The sequence below is a fragment of the Protopterus annectens genome, chromosome 10.part0, assembly GCF_019279795.1.
Source record: "Protopterus annectens isolate FY-2018-M chromosome 10.part0, PAN1.0, whole genome shotgun sequence".
NCBI lineage: Eukaryota > Metazoa > Chordata > Ceratodontiformes > Protopteridae > Protopterus > Protopterus annectens.
This window is the reverse complement of record NC_056744.1, coordinates 66204464-66232463: the sequence shown is the minus strand read 5'-3', so window position 1 is coordinate 66232463 and position 28000 is coordinate 66204464. Positions and strand designations below refer to the sequence as shown.

Genomic DNA, 28000 nt, shown 5'->3' with positions numbered 1-28000 from the left:
AGCTTGTCTTAAAACATAATAAACAGACCGGTTTCGGCTCAATAAATCCTCAGCCTTCTTTAGTGTTTAAAATAAAATGAGAACAGTAGTCCTTATTTATATTGAACATACAGATTAATGTAGAAACATGATTGGTTCCTTACAAATATTTATTCATGCCAGGTGCAAATAAAGCCCCTAGCTTAATTCTCCATTTATTTTCTTTTGAATCCAAAAGGCTATGCCATCCGGCTTTATTAGCCCTATTGCCCATGATTTTGTCGATAACTGTAAATCTAAATGTAGCATTAGGATGTTTAATGGTGTGTTTGTATAGTGCGTTACTGAGTTTTTTATTTCTTATCCCACTAAAGTGTTCTGAACTACAGATCCTAAGGGGTCTGGACGTATGTCCAACATAAAAAGCATGGCAACTACAGGTGACCAAATAAATCAGCCAATCTGTCCCACAATTTGCAAAGAACTGAATCTGAAAAACATTGCCTGTATTACTGCTAGAAAACTCCTTAGTTTTATTCAAAGCTTTACAGTGGATACAGTGGCCGCAAGGTACACAACCTGAAAGTAGGTCCCCAACCATGGTCCATTGTCCAGAAACCCCTGTAGTTTGGTTGATGTGTTTGTAATGGCTCAATTGGAACCCTATGTTTGTCCCACTGCGGAATGAGAACAAACACTTGTCTTGCAAAATGGTGGAAAAATAGTCATCTGCCCTTAATATGTTCCAGTGTCTCTGGACAATATTAAGGAGTGTTTCCGTGTTCCTGCCATAAGTAGTGATCAGACGGATCACAGATTGTTATGAAACAACCAAAGTAAAATAAAAAACAAGTCCAAGTAAAACGACAAAACCAGGATCCAACACAAGTTTATTCGATAGTCTCTAGCGCTTCGGCTTACGCCTTCAAGGAGAATGCTATCAAAACTTCAAGACACACATTTATGCTATAAAATATCTATTAAACAATTAAACAATTAATTACAAAAAAACTTTCCAATTACATTCAACATTAATACCACTAGGTGTCATCGTACCATATTTTAATATAAAAACTGTTTCTTTATATAAAAGCTTCTTTTTAACTATTTCATCATTTTTATCCATAACAATGTGTTCTAAAATAGTAGCTAACAAACCCTTCGGGTTACTATTATGATGGTCTTTAAAATGCATCGCAAGAGGGCTTTCCATTTTTACATTTTGTGTTCCTGCAGCCTAACCTTAAAGGCACGTTTACTCTCCCCTATATAAAACAATCCACACGGACATTTCAATGCATATATAACTATTTCCGTGTTACATGAAAATCTCCCAATAGATTTAAAACTTTTACCATTAATATGGTCAAATGTTTTACTTACATATTCACATGAAATACACTTCCCACATGGGTAAGTTCCCATTAAATTAATATTATTATTTAAATTTACCTTGGGGGTAAGAAATCTGGTATGTACCAGCATATCTTAAAGATTTCTACCTCTTTTATAAGAAAAAGTGATATTTCTTGAAAAAATGTCCATCAAATCTTTATATTTAAATAACGACGTCCAATAAAATTGGACTACCTCCCTAACTTCTTCTGACAACAAATCATAGGTCATTATCATGTAAACTTTCTTTAAAAACTTCAATGTTTGATTTCTATTGGAACATTTATTACAATTCCTATCCATCTTATATATACTTTTTTTAACCCTCTCTAGGGAAAGTAAAACTTCCTTTGTATCATAACCTCTTCTAATAAATAACTCTCAGGTTTTTTCTAACTCAATATTCACCTCATTTGTATTATTACATAATCTCTTTACTCTTGTGAGTTCACCATATGGTAAAAATTTCAATAAATGTGGGGGATAAAAACTATGTGCATCCAAAAATGTAGGCTCTCTTCAAACTTACGGAATACTTTAGTAACAATTTTACCATTCTTATCTCCCTCTAAGGTAATATCTAAAAATTCACTTTATTACCTAACTGAAAGCCATCATATTTCAAATAAAACTCATTTTCTTGTAAACTATCCATAAACCGGTGTACTTCTTGTTTGCCCCCTTGACAAACAAAAATTAAATCATCGATGTAACGATAATATTTAACTACATACTTTTTAAAAAATTTCATCCGATATAAGAATTCATTCTCAAAAAAACCCATCATTATATTCGCATACATGGGGACAAATGCTGCCCCCATGGCTGTACCTTTCAGCTGATGGAATAATTGTCCATCAAAATAAAAATAATTATTCTTAAGACAAAATTCTACCAATTCTACAATATAAAACGATAAAGGACTATCTCCCAAAGTTTTTATTAATGCTTTTAACCCATCCTTATGTTTAATACTCGTATATAGGCTTTTAACATCTGCCGTTAACCAATACATATCCTCAGTCCATGTAATAGATAATATTCGATCTAAAAAATCAAAACTATCCTTAATATAGGACTCCTGTTTAATAACATATGGATATAAAAAACTATGTAAAAATATACCCATATTATGTAAAAAATAATTACATGCTGACACTATCGGACGGCCAGGAGGATGATGAATATTCTTATGTATTTTACTTGGATCACAGATTGTTGTTTGGTCCCTTGTTCCTTGTATTGTAGTGTATCTGACAAGTCAAATGAAGAAACTGTGCTTCTAGCACTCAGGACATAACCCATTTGGTACCCTCTGTCCCTAAATCTGTCAATAAGGTCATCCCTATATTGTACATAACTATCGGGCTTGGAACAGATATGTTTCATGCTAAGAAATTGGGACTTAGGTATATTTCTGCAGATGTGAGGTGGATGAAAGCTGGAGGCATGGAGAAGAGAACTATATTGGGGATATTTCCTATATACCTGTGTATCTAGGGTGTGATCCGCATTCCTAGTAATCAGTACATCCAAAAAAATTATCCTGCAGGAATGGTAGCTGACAGTGAATTGAATACCCCATTTGTTTTTGTTGAGATAACCTACAAATTCCTTCAGGTAACCATCATCCAATCTCCATACCATCCAGCAATCATCCAAATACCTCCTCCAAATGTCATAAGTTCATAGGTTCATAGGTAGGTACTAGGCTATTGGCCCTAGGGCCTATACAAGCCTAGCCAAAAAGGTACTCTGGCTTTCGCCACCCAAGAAAATAATTTTCCTGTGCCCCTGTCAAGCAGAACCACTGAAGTGATCCCCGGGGTGAATTTCCTATTTTTTTAAGATTTTTCTTGAAGAGTGCTAATGAGGAGCTCTGTTTGACATAGATAGGTAGTCTGTTCCAGAGTATGGGAAGTCTGTGGGACAGGAATCTATCCCTCCAGTATGTTCTGTTTATTGTGGTGACAAGGTTTAGGTCCCTAGAGTGTGTAGCTCGGAGGGATTGGTATTTCTTTAAGTGGAGCATGTCCAACAGCTCTGGGTTTGACATAGCTTTGTATGTTAGGCAGAGATCACCTCTGAGTAGGCGATATGTGACGGAGTAAAGCTGGAGTTTTTTGAGACGGTCTGCATAAGGCATCTGTTTGAGGCCACAGATCCTCTTTGTGAGGTATTTTTGTGGCCTTTCCAGTTGTTGTAGATGTCTTGTGAGGTACATACCAAAAGGGGCACTGTACTCTATAATGGGTTTAATGAGTGATAAGTAGAGGGGGACAATGACCTCTTTTTTTCTGGATGAGAAACCTTTTGTGATGGTGTGCCACGTAGAAGGATTTCCTGACCACTGTGGTGATGTGATTATCAAAGGAGAGACTACTGTCCACCTGTGTCCCAAGGTCTCTTATCACACTTTCGGTGTTAAGTAGACTACCACCTATGTTGTATTTCAGGGGTACAGAGTTTTAACCAAAGGGGATGACAATGCACTTTTGGGCATTGAGCTTGACACCATGTCTTTGACACCAGGTATCTGTCTCAGTGAGGCCCTTTTGTAGGATGTCCACATCATTAGGTGTTTCGATTATGGCTCCTAGTTTGCAGTCATCTGTGAATTTAGACCTTCTGTGTTAGCCTGTACTTAAGAGAAATAGATACCAAACAGGAGAGGACCCAGGACTGAACCCTGTGGTACTCCACTTGTCACTGGTCTGAAGTCTGATTTGGAGTTTGCTACTTTCACAGTGTGGGTTCTGTCAGTAAGTCAGTTGGCAACCCATCATGTGACATAAGGATTTATACCTAGTTTAGTGGGTTTATCTATAATTCCAGAGTGAGGGATGGTGTTGAATGCCTTGGCGAGATCTAGATAGGCTGTGTGAACCACCTTACCCTCATCTATGGCTTTGGTGACTACTTCAAAGAAGTCTATCAGGTTTAGAAGACATGATCTGCCATTTACAAACCCAAACTGTGTGGGGTCCAGAGTTTGGAGATCTCTAATATCTTTCTTTATGAGTTCCATGATGATACGTTCCATGGCCTTGCAGACGAGGCTCATCAGGCTAATTGGGGCAGTAGTTCCCGGGGTCTGTTGTGCCCCCCCCCCCCCTTTGTAGAGTGGGATAACTGTCGTGGTGCAATTCAATGGGCACAAAGCCTGAGGTGAAGCTATGATTGAACATGGTACTTAGGTGGGGTGCCAGTTCATTCTGTAGTTCATGTAGAAGGCAGCCTGGGATGTTGTCAGGTCCCATGGATGCTGTGTTCTTGGCTTTGGAGAGTGAGGTTTTTACCTGTGCAGCAGTGATTACAGGAACTTTTCATTCTTCCTGTATAAAGATGGGCCCTTTAGGGGGTGAGAGGAGGGTAAAGTTAGCACTGAACCTATCTGCCAGGATGTTGGCAATATCAGTTGGTTCTGTATATTTAGTGTCATTGTGCTGTAACTCAGAGCAGATCTGAGTGTTGCCATTGAGACTCTTGACATAGCTATAGAATGCTTTGTGGTTGACTTTAGAATCAGTGGCAATTTTGTTTTCATAACTAGCTTTGGAGGATTTTATGAGGGATCTCAGCTTCTTACTGAGGCTGACCAGGGAGTTCCTCCAACTGTGGGATTTTCCTCTTTTTTGCAAAAGTTTCTTTCTTCTGTTGTAGAGTTTGTTTATGGCAGAAGACCACCAGATTGGCTTCTTTTTTTTGGAGGATAGCATCTTGGTTGTTAGGGATAGCACGATCCATGCACTCGTGTAAGTGCTTATAAAGTTCATTTGTGTAGGATTCAGCAGTCCTATCTCTATTGCCCATCTGCATGGGTGTCTTGAAGTTTGCCACTTCTGTCTTAAGAAGCATGAAGTTGGCTTTGCAGACATTTTTTACAGTTGTTTTTTCTAATGGGTGGGGGGTGGGAGCAGGATGTGGATGTCTAGGGTGATTAGCTTGTGGTCGGATCTGACTAACGAGGAGCTGACTTCTGGTGTGGAACACTGGTCACTCATGTTGGTGATGACCAGGTCTACGATATTGCTGCCCTTGGTGGGGGTGCGGATAAGTTAATCTAAGGCATTGGAATTGATGATTTCAGAAAACGTTGAGCAAAAGAGTTGGTACATGAGTAGTTTTCCCAGTTAATGGTAGGGTAGCTGAGATCACCCATTATTAGAGTGTTGGGTTGTACCTTAATATTTTCCAGTGTATCAAGAAAAGAGGAGTGGGAATTCTGGGGCATGGTGGGGGGTCTGTAGCAAGCTACAATCTGGATTGCAGTTTTGCCCAGCGTTAGTTGAACTTGGATAATCTCGGATGCATTATACTGAGCAACTAGGTTGGATGTGTGAATATCCTTAATGAATATGGACACGCCTCCACCTTTAGTGTTTCGGTCTGGGTTTGGTGGCCGACAGGTGTGGTATGAATTATAGCCTGGTAATGCAGGGGTGCTCTCTGGAGCTTTGAACCAGGTCTCTGTCACTGCACAGATGTCAATGTTCTCCATTTTAAGGAGTGCCTCGAGTGAGTGCATTTTGAGGTTTAGACTTCTAGCACTGAGTAGCATTACCCTCAGATTTTGCTTGCTTGTACCTGTTACAGTGGTGAATTTGTCATTTGAACTTTGCCTAAAAAAGGCACTATAGGGGTGGTAAGAGCCTTTGCCAGTATCCGGAATCCCCACAGCGACAGGTGCAGGCCATCTCTGGCAAAGCAGCGTGGTCTGTCGATCATGTCATCCCAGGAAGAGAGATACTGGATTCCCTTAGAATGACACCAGAAGCTTAGCCAATTGTTAAAGTCAATCATTTTGTCCTTGTACTGTGGTGTCCTTCTGGGTGATGGCAGGATGCTACTCAGGGCTAGGGTCATACCAGCCTGGGCTACAAGATCGGAGAGCTCCTCCATGTCTCTTTTCATGTAGTCCAGGGAGGTATGTCTCAGGTCATTCACACCAACATGGACAATGACAGAGTCATATTTGTACTTGTTGTGGAGTGATGTGAGTGTGTGCATTATGTGGCAGATCCTGGCACCTGACAGGCAGCTGACAGTAACTTTTCCCTTGTTTAGCCTGGTGAGTGGAACATCAGTGTGCCTGACTATAGAGTCACCTATGACTAGAGTGTTGGGTACGTTATGCCTTATGGGCGGTAGTTGAGTGGCACACTGAGTATGTGGGCTATGTGTCATTTGGGTTGTGTTGGGGGGGTAGAGGTTGCTTGCATTTCTGCTTTGGAGGTCTCTGTTATTTGGGCAGATTTGTACTGAGAGCCTCCACAAATGTAGGTGTGTGTTTTGCGCTTCTGTGTGTGTTTTGGTGGTGTAGATTTTGAGGGACTATGTGATTAGTGTGGTGCGGTGCAAGTGTTTACCTCCTCCTCTTGACTGTCTAGGCCAGACTTTGGTGAAGAGAGCTTTGCTTCCAGTTTGGCTATATAAGTGCATCTCTCACAGGTTGTAATGTTGGGTGGTAGGAGGAGAGGGTTTTCTGTGTACATGAGGCAATTGCTGCATTGTCCTAAGATGTCGAGATTCATCAGGTAGACAGGAGAAAACACTGGGAGCTGACCTTTAGACATGCCTGAATAGGTGCTGATTTATTAAGTACTAAAAACTGTTTTCCTATAGACAAGTGAGAAAAGTTGAGTTGTTATAGTAATTTGTAGCTTATTTAGTGTTTACAATGAGTTCTGAACAAGTGCTGAGCTCAAAGAAAGAGATGAGTGTTAAAACTAAAAAGCTAACCAATTTCAGTTATGTAAATATTGTGGGAATTGTCATAAACAATGAACTCCTTGACATAAGCCATAAATAAATAAATAATGAACTCCTTGACATAAGCCATAAATAAATCTGCATAAATGGGGGCAAAAAAAGCCCCCATGGCTGTCCCCTTGGTTTGCCAAAAGCATTGGTCATGGTAAAAAAAAGACATTCTTAGTTAGTATGTATTTAGCAAGTATTTATACCTGGAGGATAGAGGTCTGACTTGTTCAACCAGTATTCTAGGACATCCAAGCTCGCCCAATGAGGTATGTTTGTATATAGTGCTGACACATCTAGAGTACAGAGTAACCAGCCAGGTTGCAGTTGTGTATCACCTATAATCTGGAGAAACTCAGTGGTGTCACGAAGTCTGGAACGTACCCACTTGAGTAAGGGTTGTAACTTCAAAGTTAGATATTGTGATAGGGGTTCAGTAATAGAGCCCCTGCCCGAGACAATAGGTCTACCTGGTGGGTAATGAAGATCTTTATGTATCTTAGGGAGGAAGTAAATATATTGATTTGTTGGATCTGGGACCATTAGTTGTTGTAAATCAAAGTCCGAAATAATACCCTCTTCCCTAGCCAGGGCCAAAAATTGATCAGTTTCCTTCTTAAATTTGTAAGTAGGATCAAGGGGCATCTTCATATAGTATTGCCCATCACCCAATTGTCTCACAGCCTTCTCGTTATATTGTTCCCAGTTCATGACAACCACTACTCCCCCCTTATTTGCTGATAATATAACCAAATCCTTGTGTTCCACCAGTTCTTGTAAAGCTGCTTGTTCGGTCTTTGAGAGATTATTCACTTTACATATATAGTCCCTAGAACTATAATGTAGATCTTTCAAAACTGCATTCTAGTACATAAGTACATTGGAGTGCATTGTGGGGATAAACTTGGATTTATGATACCTGAACCTGTCTTCACTTGTCTGATTATCTGAATCCTGTAAAACATTCTTAAATTCAGTAATCTACAAAAAGCTGTAACATCCTGAGCTAGCTGATAACGATCTTCATCACCCACCAGGTAGAGCTATTGTCTCAGGCAGGGGCTCTATTACCGAACCCCTATCACAATATCTAACTTTGAAGTTACAACCCTTACTCAAGTGGGTACATTCCAGACTTCATGACACCACTTAGCTTCTCCAGATTATAGGTGATACACAACTGGAACCTGGCTGGTTACTCTGTACCCTAGATGTGTCAGCATAATATACAAACATACCACATTGGGCAGGCTTGGATGCCCTAGAGTACTGGTTGAACAAGTCAGATCTCTATCCTCCAGGTATAAATACTTTAATTTATCAGGCTTGCTGAACACATACTAAATAAGAATGTCTTTTTTTACCATGACCAATGCTTTTTGCAAACCAAGGGGACAGCCATGGGGGCTTCTTTTGCCCCCATTTATGCAGATTTATTTATGACTTATGTCGAGGAGTTCATTATTTATGACAATTCCCACAATATTTACATAACTGAAATTGACATTTGGAGGAGGTATTTGGACGATTGTTGGATGGTATGGAGATTGGATGAGGGTTACCTGAAGGAATTCGTAGGTTATCTCAACGAAAACAAATGGGGTATTCAATTTAAGAATTTTGTCTTAAGAATAATTATTTTTATTTTGATGGACAATTATTCCATCAGCTGAAAGGTACAGCCATGGGGGCAGCATTTGTCCCCATGTATGCGAATATAATGATGGGTTTTTTTGAGAATGAATTCTTATATCGGATGAAATTTTTTAAAAAGTATGTAGTTAAATATTATCGTTACATCGATGATTTAATTTTTGTTTGTCAAGGGGGCAAACAAGAAGTACACCGGTTTATGGATAGTTTACAAGAAAATGAGTTTTATTTGAAATATGATGGCTTTCAGTTAGGTAATAAAGTGAATTTTTAGATATTACCTTAGAGGGAGATAAGAATGGTAAAATTGTTACTAAAGTATTCCGTAAGTTTGAAGAGAGCCTACATTTTTTGGATGCACATAGTTTTTATCCCCCACATTTATTGAAATTTTTACCATATGGTGAACTCACAAGAGTAAAGAGATTATGTAATAATACAAATGAGGTGAATATTGAGTTAGAAAAAACCTGAGAGTTATTTATTAGAAGAGGTTATGATACAAAGGAAGTTTTACTTTCCCTAGAGAGGGTTAAAAAAAGTATATATAAGATGGATAGGAATTGTAATAAATGTTCCAATAGAAATCAAACATTGAAGTTTTTAAAGGAAGTTTACATGATAATGATCTATGATTTGTTGTCAGAAGAAGTTAGGGAGGTAGTCCAATTTTATTTTAAATATAAAGATTTGATGGACATTTTTTCAAGAAATATCACTTTTTCTTATAAGAGAGGTAGAAATCTTTAAGATATGCTGGTACATACCAGATTTCTTACCCCCAAGGTAAATTTAAATAATAATATTAATTTAATGGGAACTTACCCATGTGGGAAGTGTATTTCATGTGAATATGTAAGTAAAACATTTGACCATATTAATGGTAAAAGTTTTAAATCTATTGGGAGATTTTCATGTAACACAGAAATAGTTATATATGCATTGAAATGTCCGTGTGGATTGTTTTATACAGGGGAGAGTAAAATGTAAAATGGAAAGGCATTTTAAAGACCATCATAATAGTAATTTAGAACACATTGTTATGGATAAAATGATGAAATAGTTAAAAGAAGCTTTTATATAAAGAAACAGTTTTATATTAAAATATGGTACGATGACACCTAGTGGTATTAATGTTGAATGTAATTGGAAAGTTTTTTTGTAATTAATTGTTTAATTGTTTAATAGATATTTTATAGCATAAATGTGTGTCTTTTTTATTTTACTTTGGTTGTTTCATAACAATCTGTGATCCGGCCTGATCACTACTTGAACAGGAACAGGAAAACACCGTAATATTGTCCAGAGACACTGGAACATATTATGGGCAGATGACTATTTTTCCACCATTTTGCAAGACAAGTGTTTGTTCTCAGGACAAACATAGGGTTCCAATTGAGCCATTACAAACACATCAACCAAACTACAGGGGTTTCTGGACAATGGACCATGGTTGGGGACCTACTCACTGTATCCACTGTAAAGCTTTGAATAAAACTAAGGAGTTTTCTAGCAGTAATACAGGCAATGTTTTTCAAATTCAGTTCTTTGCAAATTGTGGGACAGATTGGCTGATTTATTTGGTCACCAACATCCTAATGCTACATTTAGATTTACAGTTATGAATAAATATTTGTAAGGAACCAATCATGTTTCTACATTAATCTGTATGTTCTATATAAATAAGGACTACTGTTCTCATTTTATTTTAAACACTAAAGAAGGCTGAGGATTTATTGAGCAGGACATCTCTACAGTTCAAATAAGACAACTGCAGGATCATTTTTTGGATGTACTGATTACTAGGAATGTGGATCATACCCTAGATACACAGGTATATAGGAAATACCCCAATATAATTCCCTTCTCCATGCCTCCAGCTTTCATCCACCTCACATCTGCAGAAATATACCCAAGTCCCAATTTCTTAGAATAAAACTTATCTGTTCCAAGCCCAATAGTTATGTACAATATAGGGATGGCCTTACTGACAGATTTAGGGACAGAGGGTACCAAATGGGTTATGTCCTGAGTGGTAGCAACACGGTTTCTTCATTAGACAGGTCAAATACACTAAAATACAAGAAACAAGGGACCAAACAACAATCTGTGATCTGTCTGGTCACTACTTATGGCAGGAACAAGGAAACACTCCTTAATATTGTCCAGAGACACTGGATCATATTAAGGGCAGATGACAAATTTTCCACCATTTTGCAAGACAAGTGTTTGTTCTCATTCCGCAGGGGGAGAAACATAGGGTCCCAATTGAGCCATTACAAACACATCAACCAAACTACAGGGGTTTCTGGACAATGGACCATGGTTGGGGACCTACTTTCAGGTTATGTACCTTGCGGCCACTGTATCCACTGTAAAGCTTTGAATAAAACTAAGGAGTTTTCTAGTAGTAACACAGGCAATGTTTTTCAGATTCAGTTCTTTGCAAATTGTGGGACAGATTGGCTAATTTATTTGGTCACCTGTAGTTGCCATGCTTTTTATGTTGGACAGACAACCAGACCCCTTAGGATCCATATTTCAGAACACTTTAGTGGGATAAGAAATAAAAAATCCAGTAACGCACAATACAAACACACCATTAAACATCACAATGCTACATTTAGATTTACAGTTATTGACAAAATCATGGGCAATAGGGCTAATAAAGCCAGATGGCATAGCCTTTTGGATTCAAAAGAAAATAAATGGAAAATTAAGCTAGGGGCTTTATTTGCACCTGGCATGAATGAACATTTGTAAGGAACCAATCATGTTTCAACATTAATCTGTATGTTCAATATAAATAAGGACTACTGTTCTCATTTTATTTTAAACACTGAAGAAGGCTGAGGATTTATTGAGCCAAAACTGGTCTGTTTATTATGCTTTAAGACAAGCTAATAAAATTACACAGCTTGCCCTGATCTGCTGGCTTTGTTTGATTTTTGCAAGTTGTCTTACTTGCCTGTTGAGGCTGAGGAGGGTGCTTTTCCATTGCTGGGTCATTGCCTTTGTTTTCTTGGACAGCAATTTTTGGCATTTATTTTAAAGTTTGTTGATGCTGAATGTACTCCATGGCAGCATTTTTTTTCTTGTGGCTCTGGCTTTGATTCATTCTGGTACAGCCGAGTTTATACACTTATGCAAGTGATTGTACAGAGCTTTACTGTAAGCTTCGGCATAGTTACCACTTCCAGCTTGGGTTAGGGCTTGGAATCCATTTATACCTTCACCTAGGAGGGTATAGTTTGTCTTGGTGAAGTTTTTTCATCTGACTTTACCCTTTGTAAGTTCTGGTGTTAGTGTCAGCTTGAAGTGACTGATTTGTGGTCAGTTTTAACTAATGAGGGTCCGACAGTTGCAGCAGTGCACCTGTTTGACATGTTGGTGAGGACCAGATCTAGAATGTTCCTCTTTCCCGGTATGAACAATTTGTTCGAGGGCATTTGAATTCACAAATTCAAGGAACGTTTAGAGTAGTGATGTCTGGCTAGCATAGGTTTCCCAGTTGATGGTGGGATAATTGAAATCCCCCATAACCATTGTGTTCGTTAAAATTAGGATTGTCTCCAGTTTGGTCAAGTAGGCTTCATGCATGTCATGACTCATGGAAGGGGATCTATAACTGGCTATGACTTGAATGGGGGTCTTACCCACCATAACTTGGGCCTGGAGTAACTCCATAGAGTTGTCCAGCCTAACTAGATGGGAGGTGAACTTATCTCTAATATAGATTGAAACACTGCCTCCTTTTGTTTTCACATGTTCATTTTGTGGTATAAAGGGGCGGAAGGCATTGTGGCCTTACAGGGCTAGGGTACTCTTTGAGACCTTGAACCAAGTTTCTGTGACTGCACATCTACATCTTCTAGTAATAAAAGTGCTTCTAGAGAGTGCAGTTTTTGGTTTAAACTCCTAGCATTTCGCAGCATAACCCTTACTTTGTTTTGATTGGTTAATTTCATGGCAGTAATGCTGTTTTCGAGACCTTACCTAAAAAGGCACTATGGGAAGGCAAGAACCTTTGCAGAAGCCAAAAGCCTAGAGGTGCCAGGTGCAATCATCTGTGGCAAAGCAGCGAGGTTTGTCGACCATGGCTTCCCAGGCTGACAGGAGCTGGATCCCCTTTGAATGACACCAAAAACTGAGCCAATTACTGAAATCAATCATTTTTTTTTATACTGCAGCATCATTCTAGGTGATGGCTGTATGCTGCTCAAGGCTAGGGACATACCTGGCTAGTACACATGCTAAGAGAGCTCAACCATGTCTCTCTTCATATAGTCCAGTAAGGTACATCTCGGGTCATTCACACCAACAAGAACTATGATAGAGTCATAACGGCACTTGTTGCTGTGAGACCTATATGCATGCGTAATTTGATGAATCATGGCACCGGACAGGCAGCTTACTGTAACTTTCTCTTTGTCCAGCCTGGTGAGTGGGACATCCATGTGTCTCACTCCTGAGCCTCCAATGACAAGAAAACTTGTTTTTGAGTGTTGCGCATTATGGGCTTGGTGGGTGAGACACTGGTGTTGTTATGTGTCATGGGTGCTGTGACGACTGTGTTAGCTGTAGCAGTCTTGTCTTTTGGAGGTCTCTGGTGTTTTGGTAAGGTTTTCGAGAGAACCTCCACATATGTGGATTTACGTGTTTGATGTGTACTACATGTATGAATAGTGGCACATGTATCATTAGTGGTACTATGTGAATATGTAGTGGTGGGTAAGTTGACAACCTTCTCCGTGATACTGTTTCAAGTGAGAGAGAGAGAGAGAGAGAGCATGGATTCTAGATTCTTGGTGTAAATACATCTCTCGCTCTGTGTACTAGAGTTTGTTATTAGTAGAGGATTGTCTGTGTACATGAGGCAATTGCAACACTGCCTCAAGAGACCCAAGTCAACAAGATGGAAGGAGAAACAAGGGTAATCCAACTGTCCATAATGCTGGGTTGAAGACTGTTGTCACTAGGGCTGGCTTTTCAGAAATGATCATGGAGGAGGTCAGTGGATGGATATTTCTGCCTGTGTTTTAGGAAAAAATTTGTCAAATTTAACTGTCCAGCTTTGGTGCACAATTGAGTGGCTGTGGTGGTGCTGTGTACCGTGCAAACAAGCAGAAACCCACATGCAGGGCCTAAAACCAGAAGGTAAAACTTGAAAAAGACTCTAGAAATATTCAAAAGGACCAAGGAGGATGCTTATTCCAAGTCTTAGACTCGCCTCCCTTTACCAGACAGGTCCCAATTTGCATAATTCTCTCACAAAATTGCCGATAGTCCCCTTCCAATCCAAGATGGCCTGGAAAACATGCTCAGAACAAACAAACCACTACAAACAGTCCCAGAAGCAGAAAACCTGTATTTGGACTATGCTACAGCTACTAGCTAACCAAGTTTCAGTGGAAAACAGTACAGAACATTTAACACAGCAAAAAAATAGCAACGAGACACAGAAAAATGTTTAAAACAGCAGAAAATCAGCCAGGGGGCTCTAAAGAATGTTTTAAACAATTAACAGATCAGTTATTTAAACACTGCTTGGCGGGAAAACCAGAATAAGCAGAACCTAAAAAAAAATACCAGTAAATACTTAACAAATAGTGAAAATAACAACAAAGCTTTGCAAACAGTGAAAACAGCAATAAGATTTGATTTTACAGGCATGGTAAGGAAAACAACTGCAGTACAACAGTGTAGTTTAATACACAGTAAATAAATATGGTATAAAAGTAGTCGGCAAGCAATATAAAAGTGCAGTAAGTAGTGTATAAATAAGCAAAAACACAGACAACTTATGTTTTTTGGAAGCTTAGAAGCCTCTAGTCGTCTGGTATCTCAGCTGAAAGTGCACCTGATGAGGAATGACTACTTTTAACACATTATTTGGCACTTCCTCTGAGATTTGCTGCATGGCATTATAATATACATCCAACTGTATAACTTAATAAATGTTTTTTTTTCACTTTCATTGTTCCTTTCTAAATGATACACTACAAGTTAATAACAGAGCTTCTAATTTCACAGTGAAATCACTTAAACAATAATTCTGATAGCTTCTTGGCAGCAGAATGTGCCATCTGAATAATGTATTTAATAAAAAATGATTTCAAGTTGCTTTAATTTAGTCAAGAGTCAATGACATTTTTTTCTAGATGTTATAAGCAATGAAAACTTTGCCAACTTTTGACAGATAACTTCAATAATTATTTGGCACATACAATCCCTAGGAAGTACCAGATAAAGGTATGGTCAGCTAGCATTGTTGGTGGCAAAGCTTAGTCAAAAGCCGAGTAATTATGTGTTCAGGTAAATAATTCTCTTGAGAGTCTGGAGAAATCTCCATCACCACAATTTGGAATCTCGAATGCTTAAACTAAACTGTTTGCTTCTGCAAATTCTGTGGTCTTCAAAACCTTGAGCAGTCAACTTCTTCAAACTCAGATCTGGGCCCTTCTTCAATAATAGGAAACAGTCCAAATGATGTTTGAATAATGTTTACATTTTTTGAGCAAAGCACAGTTTTTGGTCCTCTGTTCAGGTCCTGTTTTTAGTTATCCTTTGTGAAAGCCAAAGCTACAGCTTACACCTTAATGCGGATGTTTTAAAATCACTTTTCTCAAAACTCAGCTGTGGTTCCAATACATATTGTTTGGACTTTTAATTCCAGCCTGCCATGATAGCATTGTCTCATTTATCACTTCTACTAGTTATTTCACGCTGTACTTCCACTTTAGTTGCTTACTTGAATCGCAGTAGCAACCTCATTGAAGGAAAGAACAGCCAAAAGCGGCAGGTATAAGACCCCTGGAACCTACATCATTTCCATGTGTATACCATCACTTCAAGTTTACATATCCTTTGGGAAAATGATAAATACTTTGTTTTGCAATAAATCAAATTATTCACCTCCTCAGTGAGGTTGGGCAACTTTGAAGTGAGAATATAAAAGCATCAGGGGTATTGGAATTGCACCAGGGCTTGTACATCTTGCAGAAATACGGATGCCACATATGACATGTACAGCTTTAGTGCCACTGTAGTTTTGATTTTCTGTTTCACTTGGCATACTGAGTTCTGTCTCTGCAGCAAAGAACATTTAAACTGGGATTTGCCATTGAAATAACACCTTCAGAGAAAGAATATTTAAATTGAAATTATTTCTAATACTGCATTTATTTTTTTTTTGTTAGTGCACTGTGCCATAAACAAAGGTTTCCAACATGCTACATTTAGTGTTGATTCCACCATACATCCACTCATCCATCCATTTTCTATACCCACTTTTTAACTTCTGAAAATAAGGCATTAGTTTTAGAGGAGTAGTTAACCAGAATATGAGAATAGCTGACAAGAAGATATTAATCCATGATAAAGAGAAAAAACACAAAACTCAAATTGTCAGCAATTGACAAAAGCTAGAAAGAGATGTATAGCAATGACCACCCTGTTTTGGTCTCTGCTTTAGGATATAACAGGCAGGGTAACATTTTACTTACGGAAACTGATTTTCCTGCTAGAGTGTTTGTTTTAACAACTTCACTGAGGCTTGCAGTTAGGCAGACAAGGTCTGTAATGAAAACAAAGTAAGTATAACATATACATTTAAAACACAGCATACCAAATGCATCAGAATTGTCATGTCACATTTATTTTTTAAGCTAGTCTCAGCTAAAAAAAGTTGCTTGTATCACGAGTCTCTTTTAAGGTATACCTTATGATGCTCTGTATGCGATATTATGATAATGAATTATGAACTATAAGCAAGCTTTGAAGCCTTCTGTGTTAGAGTGTCCCAAACTTCACTATGCATATTGTAAACAAATGAGCAGGTCAGTCAACCAGATCAAATTTATTTTTGAAACTGAAAAAAAAATGTCTAGTGGGTCTTGCCTTTTTAAGAGAGACTAGTACAAATAAATAACACATTCATTTCAGTTCTTACCAGTTTACCATAATATTACTATAAAATGTGTCTATCCAAATGTTTCATGAGTAAAAATGTTAAAACAGGTTACTTATATGGAATACAGTGTACTGTTTTACTCCATATAAAACTGGAAGACAGCTGTAATATTGTATATCATCCTGCTTTAGACATGTATAAAGGGCAATATTTCACCTCTTTCTTGTTGTGTAGTGCTTGCCAGATTATACAACACTGCAGCACTTTTATTAGACAACCAGCTGTGAACAAATAAATTATCAGTCCACTCATATTCTGAAATGACAAACTGAGAAATCAGATTTCTCACCTATGAAATACCTGTTTTGATAAATAAAAATGTCATTCTTGGGTGCAGTGACCTTAGAGAAGGTTATTGAAAGAAACAGGTTTGTGAAGTACAGGAATACTGTTGACAAAGACTACTTCAAATAAATAAATAAATGGATTTATTACATGGTAGATAAAGTAATATAACATCATTTACAGAAATGGGCAGCCACGGTGATGCAGTGGTTAGCATTGCCACCTCACAGCAAGAGGTTCACCAGTTTGATTCTCAGCTGGGGAGCGTTCTGTATGGAGTCTGCATGTAATCCCTGTGGTCGTGTGGGTTTCTTCCGGGTGCTCTGGTTTCTTACCACATCCCAAAGACATGCTGTAGGTGGATTGGACACTCTAAATTGGTCCTAGGTGTGAGTGTGTGCATGTGTGTGCCTTCTGTAGAAGGCTGGGCACCGGGCTGGCAACTTGACACCATAAAACTCCACTGCCAATCATGAGCGGACAGGTGATCTGCCGTGGCGACCCCTAACCGGGAAAAGTCGGAAGAAGAACATAATTTACAGACTTATTCCAATATTATCAGGTTTGTTTATTAACATGTTAAGTTAGATATACCAAAACACTACCTCACAGAAACTGAATACTGAGCCTGCACTTAAACTTAGCACTGAAGCATCAAGCAACACTGATTCCACTTGTTAATTCACTGACTGCCCACTTAATTGTGGGGTACATGGAGGAGCTGGAACATGTCCTGGCATATAATAGATGAAGGGCATTGGAACTAATCCTACACTGAGTGCCAGCGTATTGGAGGGCACACACACACACACACACACACACACACACACACACACACACATATACATGTGTGCACACAGACACCTGCGCACGCGCGCGCACACACACACACACACACACACACACACACACACACACACACACACACACACACACACACACACACACACACACGTACACACATACACATACCACTCATGCACACAGGTGCACACACACACACACACACACACACACACACACACACACACACACATACATTCGCACGCAGATACATACGCACACACACATATACAGATTTATACAGTCACATACTCATACACACACACACACACACACACACACACACACACACACACACACACACATACATGTGTGCATAAACACGCACGTGTGCGCACAGTGCTTTCAGCTGTCCAGATTTTTGCAGAATGTCCAGATTTTTCACTCATATATTTGGTCCATTTCTCATAAAATTGTAGTTTTCTGGCAAATCATTGAGGACTGAAGTCAAAAAATAATGACAGACCTTTGATTTTCAGACTTAATATCCTTCAGAAGAGTCATGCTAATGCAAAATCTGTTATTCTATCAATTTCATAAGTTTGTAAGAGCAATATTTTAAAAATGCCGTATTTTTGGGCCTTTGCCCCCACATTATCTGTGGCTTTGTCCAGATGTCTTGCTCTAAGACGCTGAGAGGTATGGCATGCACACATATGCATTTATACATTTACACACACACACACACACACACACACACACACACACACACACACACACACACACACACACACACACTCTTTGCTCTTTCTGGAGTCTTGATGGATAATATGCGTTAGTATAACCAGATGATTTAAAATGTTTATTTTATTCTTTAGAACCTGATGACTTATGCTAAGGTATGACATAAGTATACTAGTAAAACAGAAGTGGATTACCCAGAAATGGAACTACCATGCCTCTTTTACAACGGAAATATAGTTCCTGTTATGTTATCTTACAGTATGTGAAATAAAATTCTTAAATCAGCAACTTAATAGGCTCTCCACCTGTATACCTGCATCAGACAATTGCAAAATACTTGCATTTATACTTTCCTACTAACACAATTATATATATGCCATTTTCCTACAAACACACTTGTATCCCTAACCAGCATACATACGCCTTGATTCAGAGGTTCTCGAGAATGATGCCTTTTATTAAGCATATTTCATTTTTGATTATATGTCCACTTGCAAGTACTGATGCAAACATTTTAACATCAAAGTTGCTTAAGGGTACTGGTTTGTGATGATTTGCATTAAGGGAATCAGTGTGTAGCCTGTGAAGGAGTACAGTTTAGACTGGTTAAGGGAGAGATATGCGAGTCTATGAATTTACACACAGAAAAATATTTTAAAAAGACCTGTAGCTACTTTGTCTTTAATGAACATGTCAAATCAAATGTGAAGCTGTCAGGGCTAAGTCTTTATGAAGTTTTAGCATTTTATGTCTTCTAATATATCTGCTTTTATGTAGTTGTGTATTCAAGTCAGAATGGTAGTTGTAAGGGAGTCTGAGAATGTTTAAAGTGTCTGGGTATCATTTTATATCAGAAATAAAATTTATTTATTTATTTTACATTTGTTGACCGGGCTAGTCTTTTAGTAGAGGCCAGGGGAGATAAGGTCCAAGGAAGCAAAAATATAATCACTTATACAAAAATCAATGTGTAGAATGGACATTGCAGGTACAGAACTGAGAAAAGTCACAGAAGTCATTTGTTCATAGCATAGTGCTAAATATACAGATACAGTTAGTACAATATAAAGTTAGTTGCAATACAACACGTAAAAAGGTACAACTGAGTTATATAATATATTAGTATACAAGTTGTCGTAAAGAAAAGTAGGAGCTGAAATATACAGTATATGAGTAAAGTAGTCTCCATTAATAAATTCTGAGGATGTGAGTAAAAATATCTTGAAGGACTAGGTTAGTTGTTTCTAAGAAAAGGAACAAGACTTCTCTGAAGAGGAGGATAGGTAGATCCAAGTAAGAGCAGTAGTAGATAGTCAGGTTTAGTACAGGGGCACAACCAGTGTGTTCTGAGGAAATGTTCAGGTTGTTTTTAAAGAGTGATATGGAGGGAAGGGAGGAAAGTTCACTAGGAAGAAGGTTCCAGGATTTCCCAACAGTATTAGAGAAAAGGCAGTCTCCAGCCCTGCTGTTTGATTTGCAAATATTTACAAGAAATGTATGTGATGAATGTACGGTCTTTAAATTGTTGTAAGGCATAGAGGGTAGACAGAAGGGGTATTAGTAGGATGGTAAAGGGTTTTGTGGGCAATGGTAATTTGGTGGAATTTAAGCTGATTTTGTAATTCAAGCCATCCTAGTTGTTTTAGGTTAATACAGTGGTGGGTTCTGAAAGGGTTACCTGTAGCAAATCTGGCTATGTTATTGTAGGAGTTTTCCATTTTATTAAGGTTGTTTTTAGACAGATTAGTATATATGGGTGAGGCATAGAGGAGAGGAGAAATTAGATGGGTGTGAGCAATAGTTATTCCAGCTGCAGGAGAGAGGAAGGGTTTGATCCTGTAGAGACTAGTTTTCTATTAACAGATTTTAGAGTATTGTTAATATGGGTGTCAAAGTTAAGGTTGTTATCTATGGTGATTCCTAGTAGTTTGGTAGGTGGGTCTGGGGATATGGGAGTACTATTATTGGAAGTTACTGTGAAGTCTATTGGGGGGGACTTACAAGTAGGAGTGAAAAGGAGGAGTTTAGTTTTTTGGGGTTCAGAAGGAGACAGTGTGGCGTAAACCATTGTTCAACTGTGTTAAAGACCTTTTGGGTAAGGGAGTGCAGTTCAGATATGGATGTGGCTGAGCATATAAGTGTGGAATCATCTGTGTATTGTATGCATGTAGCTTGGGGGATTGCTAGGTGAAGGTTGTTGATAAATAAAGAAAATAGGAGAGGTCCTAATATGGACCCTTGAGGGATACCTATGTTTACGGGCAGATGGATAGATAGAGTGTTATGCCAAAGAACAGCCTGTTGTCTGTTATCCAAATAGGATTGTAACCATTTTATAGCTAATGTAGCTAGTGACAGAGATTTGAGGATATTTATAAATATCTGCTGATTTACCATATCGAACGCCTTAGACAGATCTATAAACAGTGCAGAGGAAAGCATATTGAGGTTTTGTTTTTTGTTGATACAGTCAGTGAAGGAAAGGAGGGAAGTAGTAGTGCTGTGGGAAGGTCTGAAACCATGTTGAGAGTTGGAAAGTAAGTTATTTTGGATTAGGTGATCTAGTAATTGTCTATGGATGCATTTTTCCATGATCTTTGCTAGGGGAGACAGCAGGGCAATGGGACGGTAATTAGACAGTTCAGTAGAGTTACCTCACTTATGAAGGGGGATAATATGGGAGACCTTCCATATTCTAGGGATGTGTCCTTCACCAATGGTTCTATTGGTAAGAATGGAAATGGGGTAGGCGATAGATTTGCCTGCCTTTTGTAGATATTCAGTGGCTAATTGGTCTGCTGAAGGAGTGCATGGTTTCAATTTTTGGATAAGGGTAAGAATATATGTAGTTGGGACTGGTTGGAGGAGAAATGGAGGGGGTGGGTTAGTGGTAGAGTTGGATATGGATAAGTCCTGAGTGGATAATTGATTGGCAAGGGTTTGAATGGCCTCAGTGAAAAAGATATTAAAGGCATTAGCAGTCTGCTTGGTATTCTCTTGGTCTGTGCCTTGTGGGTTTGGTGTGATGGATTGGTCTGGGTGTAATAATTGATTAAAACTTGCCCAGAACTTTTGTGGTTTATTATGGTGAGCCTACTGGAATTGTACGTAGTAGTTTCTTTTGTCAGACAGTACCGCTTTTTTAGTTTAATTTCTTAGTTGCCTGAAGTTTTGTTGATCTACTGAGTTTTCAGTTAAGCAAGATTTATTCCAGTATTTATTTCTGAGTTGGATTTTTTGCCTGGTTTCTTTTGAAAGCCATGGGGCAGATTTAGTTCTCATTCTAATAGAGCGGGTTGGGGCATGGTGGTTTAGTATGGCTAGGAAGTTAGAATTAAAATAATTAACAGCTAAAAGATATAAGGAAACATTAAAAATGCTGAAAATTACTAAACTGAAAGTCACAATGATACAGTCAGAATCATTTATGGTACTGTCTTCCAGATTCAATGATAAAATTTTGTTAGAAGCTTTTGGTTTTAAGTAATTATCGCTACATATTTTGAAGGATATCAGATCTATTTAGAATATTTTGCAGTCAGTGTAACCTCAACCCAAAATAATTGAAAAGAGTACTTATATTCACTTTAGCTTGATATTTAGTTTATTTATAAGTTGTTGGACTGTAATAATTAATAAGCTCAGCTTTTAAAAGCCTTTTATAAAATACGTTTGATTATCCCTGTCATCTAAATTTTGTGAAATCAAGTAGCTTCTTAATTCCACTTTGAGGGAGGCTAATAAAATATTTGTGTCTCACTGGAAAGCTGAGAGTTCCATCATAAAATTGTCAAACCTCTGGTTAATGTATTCAGCAACTTTAGGGCTATTTATTATATAAGAATTTAAGATCCACTTCTATTCTCTGTTAGAAAGGCTAATTAGCTTAATGAAGTCAAAATAAGTTGTACAATGGAAAGACTTCAAAAATACCTTGGCTATATAATTAATACTGAAGGATGTTATAGTAACTTAAATATTTTGTAGATGATATTAACTTTTACATCCACTCCCTACATAACAACAATTGTAACTTTTTCTCTGCTATAGAAGTTTTTTTACCTTGTCTTATTATAGTTAAAATTTACATAAAATTTAGTTCTGTTTTACAATGGCAGAAAGTCCATTTAGTGACACACTAACCCACGCACGTTCAAGCTTGCACGGCCCAACAGCAGAACAGGAACAAACAAGAGCCAGCAAACGGTTCCCAAAGCTTTATTGAAGTAAAAATAGTGTCAAAGACACTAACACTCTCTTGACAAAAACATGCCTCAAACTAGTTTCGGTAGAATACCTTCTTCAGTGAGGAAAAAATGTGATAATTCCATTAAACAGACTCCCTATATATATATAAATAATTAGCCAATGGACAAGTGGCTAACAATCAACTGAAAATTTTAAGTCATACAATTCCAGATTTAAAGACATGCACAACCATAAAACCTATCTAATAGATAGAAATGCATAAATGCACTAACTGTGCATAAATAATACTGTTTAAACAAAAGTATTATATCAATAGCAATAATATATAGCCAAGGTGTGGTGTAAAATAACATATAAATATATATAATATTTTATAGATGGTCATTTAAGCCGGGTGGAAAAAGGGCTCCCAAATGTATGATCCAATATTTTTCTTTCATACTTAAAACGCTCTGCCAGCCTGTCTGGTTAGATCTATTTCCCTGTACTTTATCAATAACACAAAATATAAATTTGGCAGATGGATGCTTGATAGTGTGTTGATATAAGGCATTGCTAATTTTGTGAGTCCGAATATCACTACGGTGTTCTCCTATTTGTGTTCTAAGGGACCGTGAGGTTTTACCAACATAGAAAGCCTGACAATGACATATAGCTAAATAAATCACCCAACATGTTGAACAATTGGCAAATATACGTATATCAAATATCTTACTGGTATTGGCACTAGAAAATTCCTTAGTTTTATTGATACTTGTACAGGAGGTGCAATGACCACAAGGGAAAGTCCCCAACAACTCATCACCAGTGATGGTAAGTTGTCTATATGTTGCACCTCCACTATCCTGATGTTTATAATGGGAAAATAACATGCCCAAAGTTTTACCCCTCCTGTAAGAAATTGAACATTGATCAGTCAAAATATGACGAAGATGTTCATTGGCCAAAAGTATGTTCCAATTATTGTTCAACACATTTCTAATCAGTTGGTGATTTTTCCCAAAAGTAGTGATAAATCGAATGTTATCTCCTTTAACATCATCCTTAATCTGATATTGTAAAAGATCTGATCTCGACTGTTGATCTGTCCACACCCTAGCACTAGATATGTCCCTGATAGAATAGCCTCTATCCAAAAATCTCTGATTCAAATCCTTTTTAGCATCCTCATAATCATGAGGAGATGAATTGATACGTTTAATACGTAAGTATTGTGATTTTGGGATGTTGCGGATGGTGACGTGGGCATGCTTGACGAATGGAGTAACGATTAAATTGTGGATACTTCCTATGTATTTTTGTACTTAGGGTATTGTCCTCATTCCGATATACCGTAACATCCAAAAAGTCAATAGTAAACTTATGGTATGTTACAGAGAATTCAATACCCCAAACATTGCTGTTCAAATGTTCCACAAATTCCATCAAATAGTCAACATCCGCACGCCACACCATCCAACAATCATCAAGATAACGTCTCCAAATATCCATCTCCTCTAAGTAAATGTTGTGCAAAGGATCATATATGAGACATTCCTCCAGGTATGCCATAAAGAGGTCAGCATATATAGGGGCAAAAGAAGCCCCCATAGCTGTACCTCTAAGTTGCCAATAGCAATCACCCTGGAAGAAAACATTTTATTTAGGACGCTCGGACAAACATACTAGTAGCGTATTAAATCCGGGAGGGTATAGATCAGATCTTTGAAGCCAATAATCTAACGCCTGTAGGCCAGCCCAATGGGGAATGCTCAGATAAAGGGATTTCACATCTAAAGTACACATTATCCATGCTGGATCTAATTGTGTATCAACAATGATATTTAAAAATTCAGTGGTATCCTGTATACGAGCTCTAACCATGGGCAATAGTGGCTTAAGGTATGATGTTAGGAAAACCGATAAAGGTTCTGTGAGGGATCCGTATCCGGACACAATAGGTCTCCCAGGAGGAGCACTGAGAGATTTATGGATTTTGGGTAACAAATACAGAATCTGCTTTGTGGATCACTAACTTGAAGATGTTTGGCAGTTTTGGATGAAATGATTCCTTCTTGTACTGCCTGTTGGATGAATGCATCAATGTCTTGTTTAAACTTAGAGTCGGATCTATCCTCATGTGCATATAGCACTGGGTATCTGACAATTGTCTCAATCCTTCCTGTACATAGTAATCATTATTCAGGACAACAACAGCCTTTGTCCGCCTGGATAATAACAATTTTATGGTTTTGTCTCAATTCCAACAGGGCTTCTCTCTCCGAGGGTGTAATATTGTCCTGAGCTATGTTGATATTGAAATTGGGAAAATGTAGGTCCCTCAATACTGCTTGTTGGAAAATCCCTACGTTTTTATTCATTGGAGGTTGGAATGTTGATTTTTTAAAAGTAAAATCAGTAGATCTTTGAGTGACAGAATTGCTCTGATCATTAAAGAAATTTTTTAAATTCAACTTTCTGCAAAATTCAATTACATCAACAGATACCGAATAATGGTCAGAAAAAAAACTTGGGACAAAACCCAATCCTTTATTGAGAATGCAATGTTGTTCCTTAGTAAGTGTATGATCAGACAAATTTAAGACATTATCAAAAGGTTCAACTATTTGTTCAACAGTGCCTGAACTTTCCCTGTCATAGTGTCTGTATTCATGTCTGCTCTTATGTTTCCTCCCCTCGATTTCCCAACATGTCTAAAGGGAACTTAGATTGATTTTTCTTTTACAGGTGATCGGACACTAGTGCCTCCCTCGCTGTCAGTGTAGGATGACTCCTCTCCTGAAGTACTAGTATAACTAGAATCATGATGTTTTAAAATGGACCTAGGTCTTTTCTTTGATTTACCTACATTTACCACTGGTCCCGCGTCCTTGAATCTAACACTTCTTTGAACCTGAAATGGTTGACCTCTCTCATAATCATGTATGTCCCTGGAAAATTTTTTAAGTTTTCTGTCTTTCACCATATTATCATAGATCGTCAGTTCCTTGGACAACCGCTCAACACAACTAGGATATTTAGTACTATCCTTATATTTTTGGCATTCCATACTTAGATCTTGTACCTCCCTAAGCAGGATGTCCACTGTTCTTTCATAATAATCCAATAGAATTTTCACAAATACCATTGAGCCCTTCCTCTGGGCATCATCCCATTCCTCTGTGAGTCTCTGTTCAGATCTACCCACAAGAGGGCGTAGCTTAATAGGCCTCTGGGTGCCAAGCCTTTATGAAAATAGGCCTTAAACAACCTTAAATGCCAAATATTGGCTCTAAGACCCCTGAGTCCCTTGTCCAATCTACGGAATGCCAAATCACAACCCCCTTCACTATTTTGGTTGTTTGTATTTTGGTTGTTGCTTGGGGCATCTTCCAAGCCAAAATGGCTATATCCTCCCTATCAGCACACAACCCTAATAATATTTGATCCAAATCCATGTTGAAAAACAGTGTGTTGATCAGCAGTCCAAGGAAATACCCCAATATAAAGGCAAAAAAGATTCAAGGAACGCGGAAAAAATGATATTAATCTGTAGATATGAATTATATTATACCTGCCAAAACCCCAGTATATATCATTCAATGTACTTATCAAATGAAAGGGAGTCATCCACCATACACTGAACTGATATTCTCATTTATCCCTTAGATGATATAAAATTAGACAATGCCAAACATATTAATGGTGAAAAAATGTAAAGATGTGGTTCACTGATCAGATAAATCCAAAAAATTTTGTAAAAAAATTTTTTGTCACCACCTTAGATAGACTGTACCTATAATACAATCATAATATGCACCAAAGTACATGAATTCAAAAAATTCGAAAAATTGTACAGACAACTAACAGATAATATAATATAGATGTTACCATCCCATAACTTTAAATAACCATTAGTTGCCAGTTGTACATATAAAAGTTATGAACCATGTATTGTCCTACTCTGATAAAGTCTATTAATATGTGATGACAAACAAACTAGTGTGTTCAGTCCCCACTCAAAACATACAAAAATGATATTCAAAATTGGAAAATGTCTATGAAGATGATTGACATGACCACAGTAACAATAACTGTAATCAAATGACAGGTTATATTCATGAATCCAAAGGGTTAAACATTCATATGCAATTAATATATAATGACCCTATAGTGTGACCCTTATATTGTTATTAAACATAAATACCATAATTTGTATTCTAATTGTCATAAATATGTATTGCATAAACCCATATGAATCCAAATACCATAGCCATTTCAATTATAAAAAGAAATAAATCCTATGTTTAAATATACACATATCCTGCCTAAAAGGGGCATGTAACATGCTTAAGCATACACTGTATTGTACCTAATTGTCAACATAAATATACTTGCATGTTATACTAATAAATGCTAATTGTTATACATATCACATAAGCCCTAAATATCCTAAAAATGAAACACAATTCTTTTAAAAAGTAGGCTCAACAAGTGATTATGTTCAAACCCCTATAGCCAAGAAATCAAAAAAATGAAATGGTTACGTATAATACACGATTCGAATGACATTTCAGAATGTACACTTATTAATACAACATGTTTCACCATAAGCATGACATCTGCATACAACCATTATAATTCAAAAAACAAATTTGACTGTGTAATCACAGCCCTATAAACAAAATGTCCCAATCCAAAAGAAAAGTCCAGGAGAAACCTCGTTGAACAATGCGCCATCACAAACAAGGCCATTATGGCAAAACATCAGCGCCAGATTCTAAATTCCCACTGATAGACCCCAGAACAGTCCATGGAAATATTCATAAGCATCCATCTGCCAAATTTATATTTTGTGTTATTGATAAAGTACAGGGAAATAGATCTAACCAGACAGGCTGGCAGAGCGTTTTAAGTATGAAAGAAAAATATTGGATCATACATTTGGGAGCCCTTTTTCCACCCGGCTTAAATGACCATCTATAAAATATTATATATATTTATATGTTATTTTACACCACACCTTGGCTATATATTATTGCTATTGATATAATACTTTTGTTTAAACAGTATTATTTATGCACAGTTAGTGCATTTATGCATTTCTATCTATTAGATAGGTTTTATGGTTGTGCATGTCTTTAAATCTGGAATTGTATGACTTAAAATTTTCAGTTGATTGTTAGCCACTTGTCCATTGGCTAATTATTTATATATATATAGGGAGTCTGTTTAATGGAA

The 28000-nt window shown here is 37.6% G+C and overlaps 1 protein-coding gene across 1 annotated transcript in view; it reads right to left on the bottom strand.

Annotated features, from left to right (window-relative positions):
* The window catches only part of PIK3R6 (phosphoinositide-3-kinase regulatory subunit 6), a 738015-nt gene that overhangs the window by 24737 nt on the left and 685278 nt on the right, over positions 1-28000 (bottom strand). The window contains exon 18 of the mRNA XM_044085023.1: positions 16293-16363. Within this exon, the coding sequence (XP_043940958.1) occupies positions 16293-16363 (71 nt within the window). The remainder of the gene's footprint in view (positions 1-16292; positions 16364-28000) is intronic.